The sequence below is a fragment of the Furipterus horrens genome, unplaced genomic scaffold (genome assembly GCF_987537825.1).
Source record: "Furipterus horrens unplaced genomic scaffold, mFurHor1.1.pri manual_scaffold_5, whole genome shotgun sequence".
Taxonomy (NCBI): domain Eukaryota; kingdom Metazoa; phylum Chordata; class Mammalia; order Chiroptera; family Furipteridae; genus Furipterus; species Furipterus horrens.
In genome coordinates this window covers 112,440,093-112,453,720 of record NW_028327175.1, presented here as the reverse complement: position 1 = coordinate 112,453,720, position 13,628 = coordinate 112,440,093, and the positions used below count along the sequence as shown (strand labels likewise).

At 41.3% G+C, this 13,628-nt stretch overlaps 1 protein-coding gene across 10 annotated transcripts in view; it reads left to right on the top strand.

Moving 5' to 3' along the window:
• Positions 1 to 13,368, top strand: part of RBFOX1 (RNA binding fox-1 homolog 1) — a 349,131-nt gene extending 335,763 nt beyond the window's left edge. For 3 of the 10 annotated variants that reach the window (XM_090277051.1, XM_090277043.1, XM_090277044.1), the window contains 2 exons: positions 9,064 to 9,139; positions 10,675 to 13,368. In XM_090277051.1, coding sequence (XP_090133177.1) covers positions 9,064 to 9,139; positions 10,675 to 10,797 — 199 coding nt within the window. In that variant the 3' untranslated portion in view covers positions 10,798 to 13,368. Of the gene's footprint in view, positions 1 to 9,063; positions 9,140 to 9,511; positions 9,737 to 10,674 lie in introns of those variants that run through there. The other 7 variants (XM_090277045.1, XM_090277046.1, XM_090277042.1 and 4 more) reach the window with 5 other exon arrangements.
• Positions 13,369 to 13,628: the final 260 nt, after the last annotated feature.

Genomic DNA, 13,628 nt, shown 5'->3' with positions numbered 1-13,628 from the left:
AAAAATCATGAGGCGGAAAACTATGCTGAGTGATCTGTGAAGATGAATGTTTAAATTTCAAGCTAAGGAAGTGAGCAGCAGTAGAATTCAGAAATCTCAGAGTCAAGTTGAGGTAGCCCCATGTTGTTCATCTCAGAGAATTTCTCCCATTTCTATCAATATCTTTCTTGGAGGATTAGCTGCATTTAGAGCTGTTCCTTGGTTTTGAGATATGGGGATGGTTCAGTTCCTCAAACTTATGTGTCTTGTCTAAGCCACTGCCTAGGAGAAGGCTACAGCAGTCACAGAGGACTCTTCTCTTAGTTGTATACATTCACTAAGGCACGGTGAGCAGCTGAGGTCTGAGACCATAAGAAAATAAGTGGGAAGTGGGAACATGCTCCACCTAAACCATCATGCTCCAAGTGGCAGGCTTTTAGAACTATGAGGCCATGGTGTAGGAAATACCCTGTTTGTATACTGTGTGGTTAGTATGTTTTTTGCATGGGTTAATTTTCCCAAGTACCTGACACACTACATCTTAAATATCATTAGGAGGGCACTGTAGCCCCTAATGGCATTGCAGAGACTGGGAACCATGTAGTCTTATCCCCAGTGACGTATCCTATCCTGAATGTCTGCTCTGTAGTGCTTCTCTGTGTGGTAAGGACACAGCCTTTATACCTACTTGCTGCAGTTGAGCTGTTTAGATCTATGCCACTTTGTGACATAGATCTGAGGGGAGAGGATATTTATTCATCTTTCTGCCCCACTGGGATTCCCCCCCCAGCTTTCTCTGGGACAAGAGGCATGGAGAGGTGGTATTAAAGCAAAAAAACAACAGATCCCAGGGACATAAAGGCTCTTAATTGAAATATACAAAGTAAACTATAGAGAATGAAACAAATTTCAGTATTCTTACTATATCCCTAGAAGAAAATCAATTGACTGTTAAAACCCTGGTGTGGGGCACCAACATAACCACATTGTATTTTATGAGCATCCAGTTTGTTTTAACTAGATTTAGAAGATGTTATTAATAAGTGATATTTACATTTCTCAGTGGAGTTAACAAAGTACTTTATAAACACGAGTTCATAGTTCCCGTTCAACAGGTGGCATACTTATTTATTTAACCTTAAGTTCAAATGAAGCAACATCACCTTAAATTCAAATATAGCAATTTAAACTACATCTGCAACTCACAAATTAGATAGAGCTTGACTCCAAAAGTATCTGTAAGTTGACTGCTAGAGCTACACATGATCATATTACAATAAGATCTTTCAATTCCTTCTACAGACCAACAGTCTGGGTAGGAGTGAGAGATTGGCTTGTGAAAATCTATATAAGAACCCTTGTATTAAGCCTCCTATATCTGCAGACTGCTTTAAAATGAGTCTGGTTTCTTTCCATGCACTTTATCTGTGAATTAGGCAGGGCTCAGACAGAATGATACCATTTTATGAACAAGGAAAATGGGGCTCCAAGAGATTGATTTGCCCAAGTCATTGAGAAAGGACATTGCAAAGGCTGAACTTGGACCTGGGTCTTCTTGCCCCAAGGCCTTTGCCTTTCCCAGGGCCACAGGTGGGCCTCCTGGTTTGAAGTTGTTGCTAAGGTCAAAAATAGACAAACGCACGTGATGGCTGCAAGCTATTACCTTTTATTTCTTTGTTTACTTGGTTTTTCCCCAAAGGGTTTTAATGAGCTTTTATGGTGATATGGCCAGTGTTCTGTGACCTCTCAGAAATGATGTGAAGTTACACACTGTTTCCAGGGCCCCCAGAAACTTTCCTTCTGAGTGTCTTTAAGAGCATTGCACCTCTGAGACCAGCTGAGCTAAAAACTTTGGAAACCTTATCTAAAAAAACCTTTGCCATTGACAGAACAAAAGTGAGGGGTACAAGGGTCTTCCCAGGCCTCACTTCTCTCCGCTCTACTCCTCCCCCTTGCTGCCTTCGCTCACATGGTGGCATGGCTCAGCCCCTCGTTCCTATACACTGTGGCCAGTGCTGTGCTAGACACTGGGACACAAAGGCAAACAAGATAGACTGCCCCGGCCTCTGTGGGGATGACATTCGAGAAGGGGGACAGGCAAATAACCAGGGAGAGAAGTAGGTATGCAAAATCAATAGAGATTTACTGTAACAGAACCCACGAGCTTTTCAGTCATGAGGGGCCCGATTGCCCACTGCCAGAAGCATAACTCTCAATACCAGAGTTCATGAAAAGAAAAGGAATTGTTTACTTAAAGGTTATACAGATTTAGATTAATGGCAGATTTCTGCCATTAAGTCTTATTTTCTCTAAAACACCCACGAACACATAGTTCTGCCTCCCCCTGCCAAACCAGGCTAGTTTTAGAAAAGTCAGAGATACCGTTTCCCTACTTACCAGACACAGTTCAGCTTTACCAGCAGCTCCCAATCACTCGAGCCTGATTGGGGAGATTTTGCCTGTGTCTCGGTGTTCTCCAGCTCTTAATGCAGAACCACACAGAGTTCCCAGCCTCCTTGTAAAACGCATGGAGTTCTCCCTTTCCTTTCACAGCTTCGTGGTATTCTCTGCCCTTCTTGCAAACTACGTGGATCTCCTCTCTTCTCCTTAAAATGGTTGCCGCCTTACTTTTAAATTCCTGATTGTGGTCTGTGATGCAGTGGGTGTTGTAACCGGTGCTGACCATTCACAGAACCTTGCACAGGCCTGTATGCTCTTCCTTCACTACTTTATGGTCAAAACCCCTCCCATCTCCTTGGCGCCTCCAGAACCAAAGCCATTTGCATAACTAAGACACTAGCTACCAGCCATAGTTATGCAAAGGCATCTTAAAAGCTATTCCCTTCTCCTCATCCCCCAACCTGCAGGCTCTGGGGATTTTGGGGGACCCCCACTCTGTAATATTACTACATTATGTGAAGGGTAAGGAGGGGATGGGAAGTTGTGCTTAAGAGAGTGTATTTAGGAAAGGAGCATCTGTCTGGGGAGGTGGAATTTGATCTGAGACATAAAGAAGGAAAGGAAGTAATTCAGGTGGAGGATGAACAAATGCCAAAGCCCTAAGAAGAGAATGAATTTGCGCATGTCTGCAGAGCACTGAAGAAAGGTATGCGAGAGGACAAGGGAGGGGCAGGAGTGATTCATGCAAGTTTGGATTTTATACTAGAATCAATGGAAAACTATTGGAATGTTTTAAACAGAGAAGTGATGTAAGTAGATTTGTATAGATTTATTTATAACTAGATAGATGGATAGATAAATAGATTGGATAGATATAAATATAAATGGCTGGTGGTTCAAAGAGGCAGAAGTAAAACCAGAGACAAGATTTAAGGTTGTTGTTGATTGGTTCTGTTGAAATACTGGTTGGTGATATTAGGCTGGTGATAGTGTGAACTGAGTGAAGTGGACATGTGTAAGAATTCATCTGTAATTTCTGATGGATGGGATGTGGGTAACAGGGAACATTGTGACCTGATTGCACTATCGTCCATTTTGGTCAACGATGGGTGGTGAGAAAGGTGGCTAAATGCACAGATCACTCATAATATGGCAGTAATAACACATTTTCCCATCACTCTGCTGAGGTCCCTGGGAATCACCCTTCTTCCTTCGGGCAGTGCTTAACCAGCTCTGAGGACACAAGGTCACTGACCTGCCTGGCATATCTGTTGCAAGAGTAACGCTGGAGTCCTCATCTCCCTTAATAACCTTGTGTCTAAATTGGAGTGTCACACAAGGGCGTGTTTATAAATTTGCATTTGAAAAGAAGCCTTCTTGCTTTCAGTTTGAGCTGACATGGTCCCTTTTCCTCTGTGGAAATGAAATTTATTAATCATAATAAAACCATCAGATTCTGAAGGTAGAGGTCACCCCGAGGAGGAGAGGCGCCTGCTCATTTATGAGGAGTAGTTGAGTGCTGCCATATTTTTCTTCTGCCGTGGAAGAGAACATTGCCAAATTGTTACCTTGGGCTTTCCACAAAGGTTGAGGATCTGCCCAGTGTTATAAACAAATAAGAATTTACAATTAAAGTATGTGGAAGGAAAAGGTGAGAACTATGTTTTTATGGAATACATTCAGGCTACTAGTATGTCACCTCCCCAAAAGAGGAAAATTTTGCCATGATAAAACCAATCCCCAAATTAAATTTAAAAAGTAATTTCTCTGAATTTGCATTCTTCACCCTCCTTTTGAAGGAACACCATGCTGCGGCATCACTTACTACATTTCCAAGGGTTTTCAGTTTTTGTAGTTTATGTCTTGTTCATACGAGTTTGCCAGGTGAAAGTGCATTCAACATAATCCTATTAGCAGTTTTTCCCCCCTCTAGACTAATGAAAACTTTACTTTTTTCATAAAATAAAAGTCAATGACAAAGTTATATCCCATGTTCCTTTACATCTATTAATATCTACTTCTAATTATGTGGATTGAGGTCCAGGTTTCATGAGTGACCTCCCTGAATAAAAGATTTCTTCAAAAAAAGTCATCATTTTTTTTGTTTTAACACACCCTCTGTCTTGGATTTTCATCTGCTTTTCCTTCCAGAGAGGAGAATCTTTGAAGGCCATTTTTGATGAGCCAAAGGACTAGAGGGTATCCCAAGGAATGAAATGCAAGGGGGAGGATTGACTGTTTCACAAGAGATTCGCCCCAGAAAAGAAATATCCATTCACATCACTGGTTTTGAGGATCAGGAGAACACACTGTGTTGAAGCTGAAAGCTTCATCTGGATTATTTGAACTCAGTGCCCTTTGAAACAGGCAAGGAGGGCTTGGGAATAAGACTCGTTCAATGAGAACTGATAGAATCATTTTTTATTGCCATTTGGAGTCTAACTCAGAGCCTAGAGTTAGAAAATTCTTCACTCAGCTTCCTCCCACCTTTCCAGGCTCTATGGCGTAAGCAATCATGTCAGAACCATCCAGTACATTCTTTTTTCTCCATTTATTTATTTATTTTTATGATATTTTATTGATTATGCTATTGAAGTTATCCTAATTTTCTCCCTCTCCCCCTCTACCCAGCATCCCCTAGTCCCTCAAGCAATCCCCCCATCATTGTTCATGTCCATGGGTCAGGCGTACAAGTTCTTTGAGTACCTTATTTTCTATACTGTACTTTACATCCCCATGACTATTCTGTAACTAACTATTTGTACTTCTTAATCCTCTCATCTCTTCACCTACTCCCCCACAGCCCCCTCCCATCTGGCAACCATTGAAACACTCTCCATATCCATGATTCTGTCTCTGCTTTTCTTCTTTGCTTAGTTTATTTTTTAGGTTCAGTTGTTGATAGATATGTATTTTTGCCATTTTATTGTTTCTAGTTTTGATCTTCTTTATCTTAAATAAGTCCCTTTAATATTTCACATAATATTGTCTTGGTGCTGATGAACTTCTTTAGTTTTTTATTGTCTTGGAAGCTCTTTATTTGCCCTTCAATTCTAGATGATAGCTTTGCTAGGTAGAGCAATCTTGGCTGTTGGTCCCTGCTTTTCATGGCTTTGAATATTTCTTGCCAATCCCTTCTAGCCTGAAAAGTTTATTTTGAGAGATCAACTAACTGTCTTTTGGGAACTTCCCTGTAGGTAACTGATTTCTTTTCTCTTGCTGCTTTTAAGATTCTCTCTTTATCTTTAACATTTTAATTATGATGTGTCTTGGTGTGGTCCTCTTTGCATCCATCTTGTTTGGGACTCTGTGTGTTTCGTGGACTTGAATGTCAATTTCCTTCACTAAATTAGGGAAGTTTTCTTTTGTTATTTTTTCAAATAGATTTCCAGTTTCTTGCTCTTTCTCATCTCCTTCTAGCACCCCTATGATGCAAATGTTGGACCTCTTGACGTTGTCCCAGAGACTGCTTATACTATCTTCATTTTTCTTTTGAATTATTTTTTCTTCTTGCTATTCTGATTGGTTGTTTTTTGCTTCCTTATGTTCCAAATTATTGACTTGATTCTCAGCTTCATCCACTCTACTATTGTTCCCACGTAAATTGTTCTTTATTTCAATTAGTGTAGTCTTCATTTTTGACTGGATCTTTTTTTATGCTGCTGAGGTAATCATTAAATTCACTGAACATCACTATAACCAGTATTTTGAACTCTGTATTTGACAGATTGCTTATATCCATTTCATTTAGCTCTTTTTCTGGAGTTTTGACCTGTTCTTTCATTTGGGCTATGTTTCTTTGTCTCCTCATTTTGGCAGCCTTCCTGTGTTTGCTTCTATGTATTAGGTAGAGCTGCTTTGACTTCATATCTTGGGAGTGTGGCCTAATGTAGTATGTGTCCTGTAGGGTCCAGTGGCACAGCCTCCCTTATCACCCAAGCTGGGTACTCAAGATGCAGCCTTCTTGTGGGCTGAGTACACTCTCCTCTTGTAGTTGAGCCTTGGTTGTTGTTGGCAGATCAGTGGGAGGTATTTATACAGGCCAGTCAGCTGCAAGGATTGGCTGTGACCACTGACCACCAACCTCCACCTTCTGTGGAGTGTCAGCTGTGCAGGGACAGGGTGGTGATGCTCTAATGTGATCTATAGCTGTCCACTGGGTATGCTGCCCTCAGGTTTCCTGGGTGGTGCAGGCCAAGGTCAGCCCCCACCTGTGCTTTTCCTGCAGCCAGCCTGCCTGAGGTGTAAAGCAATCTGAGATGGCTGCTCCTTGTGCTGAGCTTGGAGATTCACAAATGAAGCCAAGTTGTGAATCTAGGCTGGCTGATGCTACTGCTTGGTCTGGTGTTCACTGAGACCATCTGTTGCTTGCTTGAGAGGATTTAGGAAGTTGTGAAGCATGAGCCAAGACCAGCCATTCATATGGAAAAGCAGCTTGGGTGGGCCCTTAAATTGAGTGGGGCACAGTCTCTAGGGATCTCCAAAGTGGGTCAAATAGTGTTATTCAGGTTGATGGAGTCTCAGATATGAAACAAGCTTGCCAGCTCTGTGGCTCTGTGGGTGGAGGGTTCATAAAAAGGATAATGGCCTCTGTTCACCTTGATGCCAGACACTTCAGTTTCTCCCAGTATGCCACTGGTGCCTTTCAAGCTGCTATCCCAGTGATGAAGCTCAGAGGGAGTGAGTCTGTGTAGGTGAATCCTAGTGTGAGTCCTTTAAGAGGAACTGCTTGGGACTCCAGAAGTTTCTTCCATCATCTAAATCCCCACTGATTTTTGCAGCCAGAAATTATGGGAACTTATCTTCCTGGCACTAGAACCCTGGGCTGCAGGGCCTGGTTGGGGCTGGGACTCCTCACTCCTGAGATATCCCTCCCAAGTTTTTATTCATAACGCATGGGTGTGGGACCAGCCTGTTCCACATCTATGTCCCTCCCACCTGTCTCAGTGGATATGTTTTCTTTAACTCCATAGTTGTCAAACTTCCATTCAATTTGATTTCTGATGGTTCTGAATGATGGTTGTTCTATATTTTAGTTGTAATTTTGATGTGGCTGTGCTAAGAGATGAGCCATGTCTACTTGCTCCACCATCTTGACTGGAAATCCTCCCCATCCAGTACATTCTTATCCATCAACTATGAGCAAGAATATTGGAAGCAAAATGGAAAAAAGATCAGGAAAGAGAAGAATAAGCCATGTGCAAATTAGACTCCAAGAGTTGGGAGGTGGTTTAAGGTTGATAGTAGTTGACAGTACAGACAAGCCATTTCTTCCTGCCTTGTTCTTTCATTCTTTAAAGGAAAGTCTAAGACTCAAAAACTGTTGATAATCCACACATTTCTCATTTAGTGGCTGGTACACCCATCCCCCTGTTGCTGTGAGTATTGGTTGCTACTAGTGCTCAGTCACTCTCTTTTTCAGAGAATTACCCTCTGCCCAAGAAACTCACTTCAACTCAGAAGTTATCCTGCCCCCCTCAGGAAGATGCACAACTAATGTTAACTTACACGAGCATTAAAAAACCAACCCATTTACCTCCAGGTGGGATTAGTACTAGAATACAACTCATGGAATCAGGTGAAAGCTAGTCTATGTATCCCTTGCTCTGGAACTGCCTGCCTCTCTCTCCTCCTTCTTCACATGTACAAGAATCTCTATTTCAGGCTCTGCTTCCAGGGACCTAACTTAAGATTGCATCTCAGCTTTGATCATTACTGAAAAAGCAATGTCCAAAATACCTTCAAGAAGATACCTGGCAGGTCACTTAAGTAGGGGGTACCTGCTACCATGGAAAGAGCATTCCAGTTGCTCTGAGAAATTTAAAGCTCAGCTCTTACTCTGTCTAGCTCTGTGACCTTGAGCAAATGACTTAACCTCTGTGAACCCTAATTTCTGATCTGTTGCATTATTCAGTCTCAGACACTCAGTAGGCACTGGATGCAACAGGCTTCCATCCCTTCTTTATCTTTGTTCTAAAACCTGTATTAGAAATCATGGCAGGAGAGGGTAGAGGATGGTAGAGAGACAGAAAAACTCAAAGATCAGGAAATGTCATCAAGAAATATTGTTTGAAACCTGGCCATAGATTGATGAGATAGAAGTTCTGGAGTGCTAGGGTTGAAATCAAATCAGCTCTAATTCTTGAGTGGGGTGGGGGTGAGGGTCCCAGAGACCCTTCAAGGATGCTTTGACTTAAATGCATTTGCTCTTTACATTCTAAGACATTGGGCCCTAACTGCTCAGACTAGGCCACTTCACCCTTTTTGATCCACTCTTTCTCGTTTGAGTAGTGAGAGCTAAATTAGGGGGAAAGGGTGATCTCTCTTGAGTATTAACAGGTCTTCTGGGGGATAGTGGGCTTCTTAAAACCATTTTTTCAAGATTCTTTGTTTTGTTCTGTCTTTTTGCCTACCTCAGTCTCTAAGATAGCTACATGAACAGTTAGAAAAGGTCTTATAGTAGAGAGGAGATATATATAGTTTCCAGCCAGGTTAAATGGACAAAAGAACATGCTATGTACAGATGGACTTTTTCATGTTATGTGGAAGATTGGAATATGTTTTTTATTTATGAAGATGGATAGGGCCCCTCCACACTGTCTTGGAATTTTGCATTGTATGGCTGTGATTCTTCATTTGTATCCATATATTATGGATTAATCTTCACCTCTGTTTTCCTTTCAGTTACGGACGAGTTTATGCTGCCGACCCCTACCACCACACACTTGCTCCAGCCCCCACCTACGGCGTTGGTGCCATGGTGAGTACCAATTCCTCCTCTTCCTCACTTCTTCCTGCCTCCCTTCCCTTCCCCAGCTGGGACCTTCATACGGGTTGATGGTTGACGTCCTCTCACTTTCCCTTAATTGAATTTGTCTCTTGTGCTAATCTAACAGCAGCTAAAATGCCACATTAATCCTCCCAGTAAACTTGATAAATGTCTTAATTTCTTGGCAATGTAGTGCATGTAAGTTATTATATTTCTAATTTTGCAAGTCTCACCTAGCAGAGCACTTACCTTAATGGAATAATTAGTCATTTTGATAATTAAATCCATCACTAACAGAATGCAGTGTCAATGCAGAACTTTTTTTTTCTTTTTTTTTCCCTCCCTTGCTGCTCATTCACATAGCCCCAAGGTTCCAGCCCCAGCACAGACTTCAGAGGAGCTAAGCTGCACACTTCCAGGCCTCTGCTGTCAGGCAGCTGAGAATCTGACTGCCTCTCCTCCCCTATTACAATTCATGTTTAAAGTCATAGTCGCCCAGGAAAGAAAATAGAGAGGGGCACACTTTGTGTGTGTGCCTAGTACATAAGGAATTAGGAGGAATCAGCTGGGTTTGGGGTTGTCTTTTGTTTTGGGGGAGTTGGATTTTTGTTGGGGCGTGGGGGGGTAAAAAGGGGAGGTGAGGGTGGGTAAATTTGCCTGTACTTGTTCAAACTTCTATGCACTAAAATTCTTGAGTACAGTTAAGACGTGCCCATCACGTGAGAGCGTATGCAATCATTACAAAGCTTTTGGCATGCAGCTTTCTGCTTGGGATCAAGAATATCTGTCCTTATCCTAAAATTCAATCCCCATAGGCATTCATTTGAATCGCCAAAACTTTTAGAAAAAGGAAATAAGTTAAGTGCCACCTCATAACTGTCTAAAGCCATGGCCAGACAATTTGCTGGAGCGTGGTCATAGAAATTTCAGCCACGATCTGGAACCATATTATTTTGCACAAGCTCAGTTACACCAAGCAATTCATCTGTACAACTCCCCTCTTAAGAACAAATCCTATACGGCTCACTGAGCCAAGTCAAGTAAGAAGCTGATTTAAATTTTCATCCCGACTTCGCATTCAACAACTCTGCTTCAACACCTAGTCTACTTGAGTTACGTGTTGGAAAGGAGAGTTGAATTATTCCATTCAGTCAGTCATCTACAGTCAACCTCTTGAGTGTAGCTGGAGCTTTTCCCGATGGAACATGGTGTTAATGAATCCAACAAGCAAACAGACTGGTATAGTACACACCTTTCAGTTGTCCAGTTTGTATCAGAGTCCTTTTAGCTACCCAGGACTGGCTGACAGAATTTGATTTTACCGAGGGTTTCTGCATCACGAGCTTTTGGGGGAGGTCAGGACTGACTCTATCTCTAGTTCTCCAAGAATGACCTGGGATGGGTAGGGGGTGCCTCCATTTTGGTTGATTTTGAGTGTCTATTTTTCACATTAGTCTTTTTTTGATGATCCACATGTTGCAAAAGGAAAATGTAAAAAACACACCCCTCAAATTGCTTTGTTTCAGAATGCTTTTGCACCCTTGACTGATGCCAAGACTAGGAGCCATGCTGATGATGTGGGTCTCGTTCTTTCTTCATTGCAGGCTAGTATATACCGAGGGGGATACAACCGTTTTGCTCCATACTAAATGACAAAACCATAAAAACCTTCCAATGTGGGGAGAAAGGAAGCTTTCCGAGGCCTGGGTATTGCAATACATGCAGTAGTGCATCATTTTAGCAACTCTAAAAACTAAAAAGAGGAAAAAAAATTACATTTTTTATCTTATACCTCAGATATTTTGTTCTGTGTATTTTAATATTGTGGGTCTTTAATTTCTGAAGGTTCCGTAGTTTGGTTGCTGGCTGTAGGAGTTTTTTTGTGGTTGATCTAGAGAGATGCTAGCTATGAATAAAAACTGGTTTAGGGCCATATCCAGAGTGCTTTATCATGTAAATGAATTATATATGCTGAATATTAAGCTACTGGGGTTATCAGCTGTTCGGGAAGAGTGTAAGTGACTACAGTAGTCATTTTTTCTGCATCTGCATTATTTTATTTTATGAAAGGGGAAGGGTGGGAGGGACTTAGGGGATTGAGAATGGGGGTTGACTGAAAGAAAAAAAAAGTAACTGATGAATCTAAACGACCCACTGCACCAATGATCATATAGCAACGGTTCTAAGTTACTCATTGTCAGTTCAGGCCAAAGGTTATGCTGTTAAGGGGGTGCTTCTAGCAGCCCTTGTGCATCCAAGTTGAATGAAGCTGTGCAAACCCACCCTTTAAACCATTCCCCCCGGCAGTATTCAGCTTCTTAACCAGCCGCTAGTTATTTAGGCAAAAACTGCTAGTTAGGCCATCAACAAGCATTCTTTTTATATTTCTTCCAGTATAATAAATTATTGATATCATTGCTGACTTTTATATTATGGGAGGGAAAAATAACATTAATAAAAAGGTGATAAAAAGTACTGTTTCTATTTTTTTCTTTTTTTCCAAAAAAAGAAAGTAATAAAAACTTAAATTCTTTGTACCAGTTAAAAAAATGTATAAAATTTACATCTGTGCAGTGGAGTTGTTAAGTTCTAGAAACAGTCTATGAAGCTTTAGTTTTAGCCTAGTAGAACAACTGTTAGAGACAGACGTATAATTTTTATGGAATTACATGATAATCATATTCGGATTTATAGAAGCATTTTACAAGTATTGCAATCATTGAGTAGAGATAATCATGGTATTTTCATCAGCTTGGTACTTTTTGAAACATGACTGTATTATGTGAGCAACCTGCAATTTTTCGGTACGTGAGAGCCTGCCCTCCCATTCTCCCTGGTCTCCAGGGATTATCTCAAACCAGTACCTTTAGTTCTGTCTCCAAGGCCCAGGACACTTGTCAGAAGGAAGCAAAAAAGTAGGTCTACCCTCTTTCCCCCCAAAGAACAGAGTACCCCTGCCTCTGAAGCAGGGCCAGAGGGGACACGGCCGAAAAATTGCAGTTTGTCTGAATTACTTCTGTTTGAACTCCTTCCATGTTGTCCTGTTTACAAGTTAACCTAAGTTGGGGTATCTGTCACGGGTCTTCCTGTTTTTGTATTTAAATTCAACAAACAGCAGCAAGCTGTCCCCAGTAGTCCTGCTGCCCTAGTTAAATCTTCATGTGTACAGTGCGAGCCCTCTGGCAAGCACTTTAGTAAGTTATCAACTCACCGCTGTGAACCTGCCAATCCGCTGTAACAACTCTGCTTTCAAACAAAACCAAACAAAACTTTAAAAAAAAGTGTTTGTGATCCAGCATTCTTGTCATCCTATGTGCATGCAGTAAGATCGGTTGGATATTAAACCATCAATAAAGTTTCACAAGATTTGAAAACCAAGTTTCTGTAGCTTCGATATCTAAGGCAGATGACCGTCACCTTTAAATGAGAGAAAAGGGGGAAACTGCTTAGCAGCCCAAAGCATATACAATGTTCTTTCCACCAGACCTCTTTGTGTGGGGGAGGGGAGGGGCGAAGGGGTGTTTCATAGCATCACCAAGCCATTCTCATTCCCCCACCTGGGGAACAATATGATGACAATGGGTGCCTGGTTGGTGTTTTTAAAGGCAACGATTTATTAAAATGCTAAGGCATCCTACCCTGGAGGGAGAAAGATAAAAAGAGCAGGGGGCCAGGGAGAATAAACAGATTTCTCTCAATTGCCTCAAATTTCACAATTCAGAATTTGCATTGTATTTGGAATCACAAACATAGAATTCTTCCTGTGTTGGTTAAAGTAAAATTAATTTGCAGTTTTGATTTTCATCAATGAGCTGTACTTTTCCCCCATGATTGTATGTAGTTTTAATAAAATCATTTAGAGCAAGCGGGTGCCAACTGATGTTGCAGAATCTTTTGTCTAGGCACTCCTCCAAGATGCCAATAAGTCATTTTAAAATGTATGTCAGAGATGTAAACAAACATTTTGGATTTTTTAAAACAGTATTTATTTGGAATGTTTTCATTTATCTAAATAACTATTGCTATTATGAATTATGAAAAAAGATTAATATCATGTGTGGCATATAGTGACTCCTTAACACACACATCACGCAATCTGCAAACCCAGAAAATGTGCATATCTGTCTTTAGAAATTAGTGTTTATATCACTTACAGTGGTTTGTGAATAAAGAAAACTGGTTTGTAATATCAAAAAATAAAAGCTTAGTCTGAAAAGGTACATGTGAGTCAATGTTCTGAGTCCTTTGGCTTCTGTGTGTTTCCTTCAAGGGTACATTCTTTATCCACACATGCGGCTGTACTTGTGTCCACCAAGGGACGTGGCATGGGGCCACCATGTGAGCAGTAGGCTGCCCTAGCCACTGGTGGTGCCTCCTGCAGGTGCACTGGCTTTCTGGCACACAGCAATTCTTCAGCATGGAAATCTCAGTCTTTGGATCAACACCCAAAACAAACTGTGCGTTTCAATGAAACATCTGT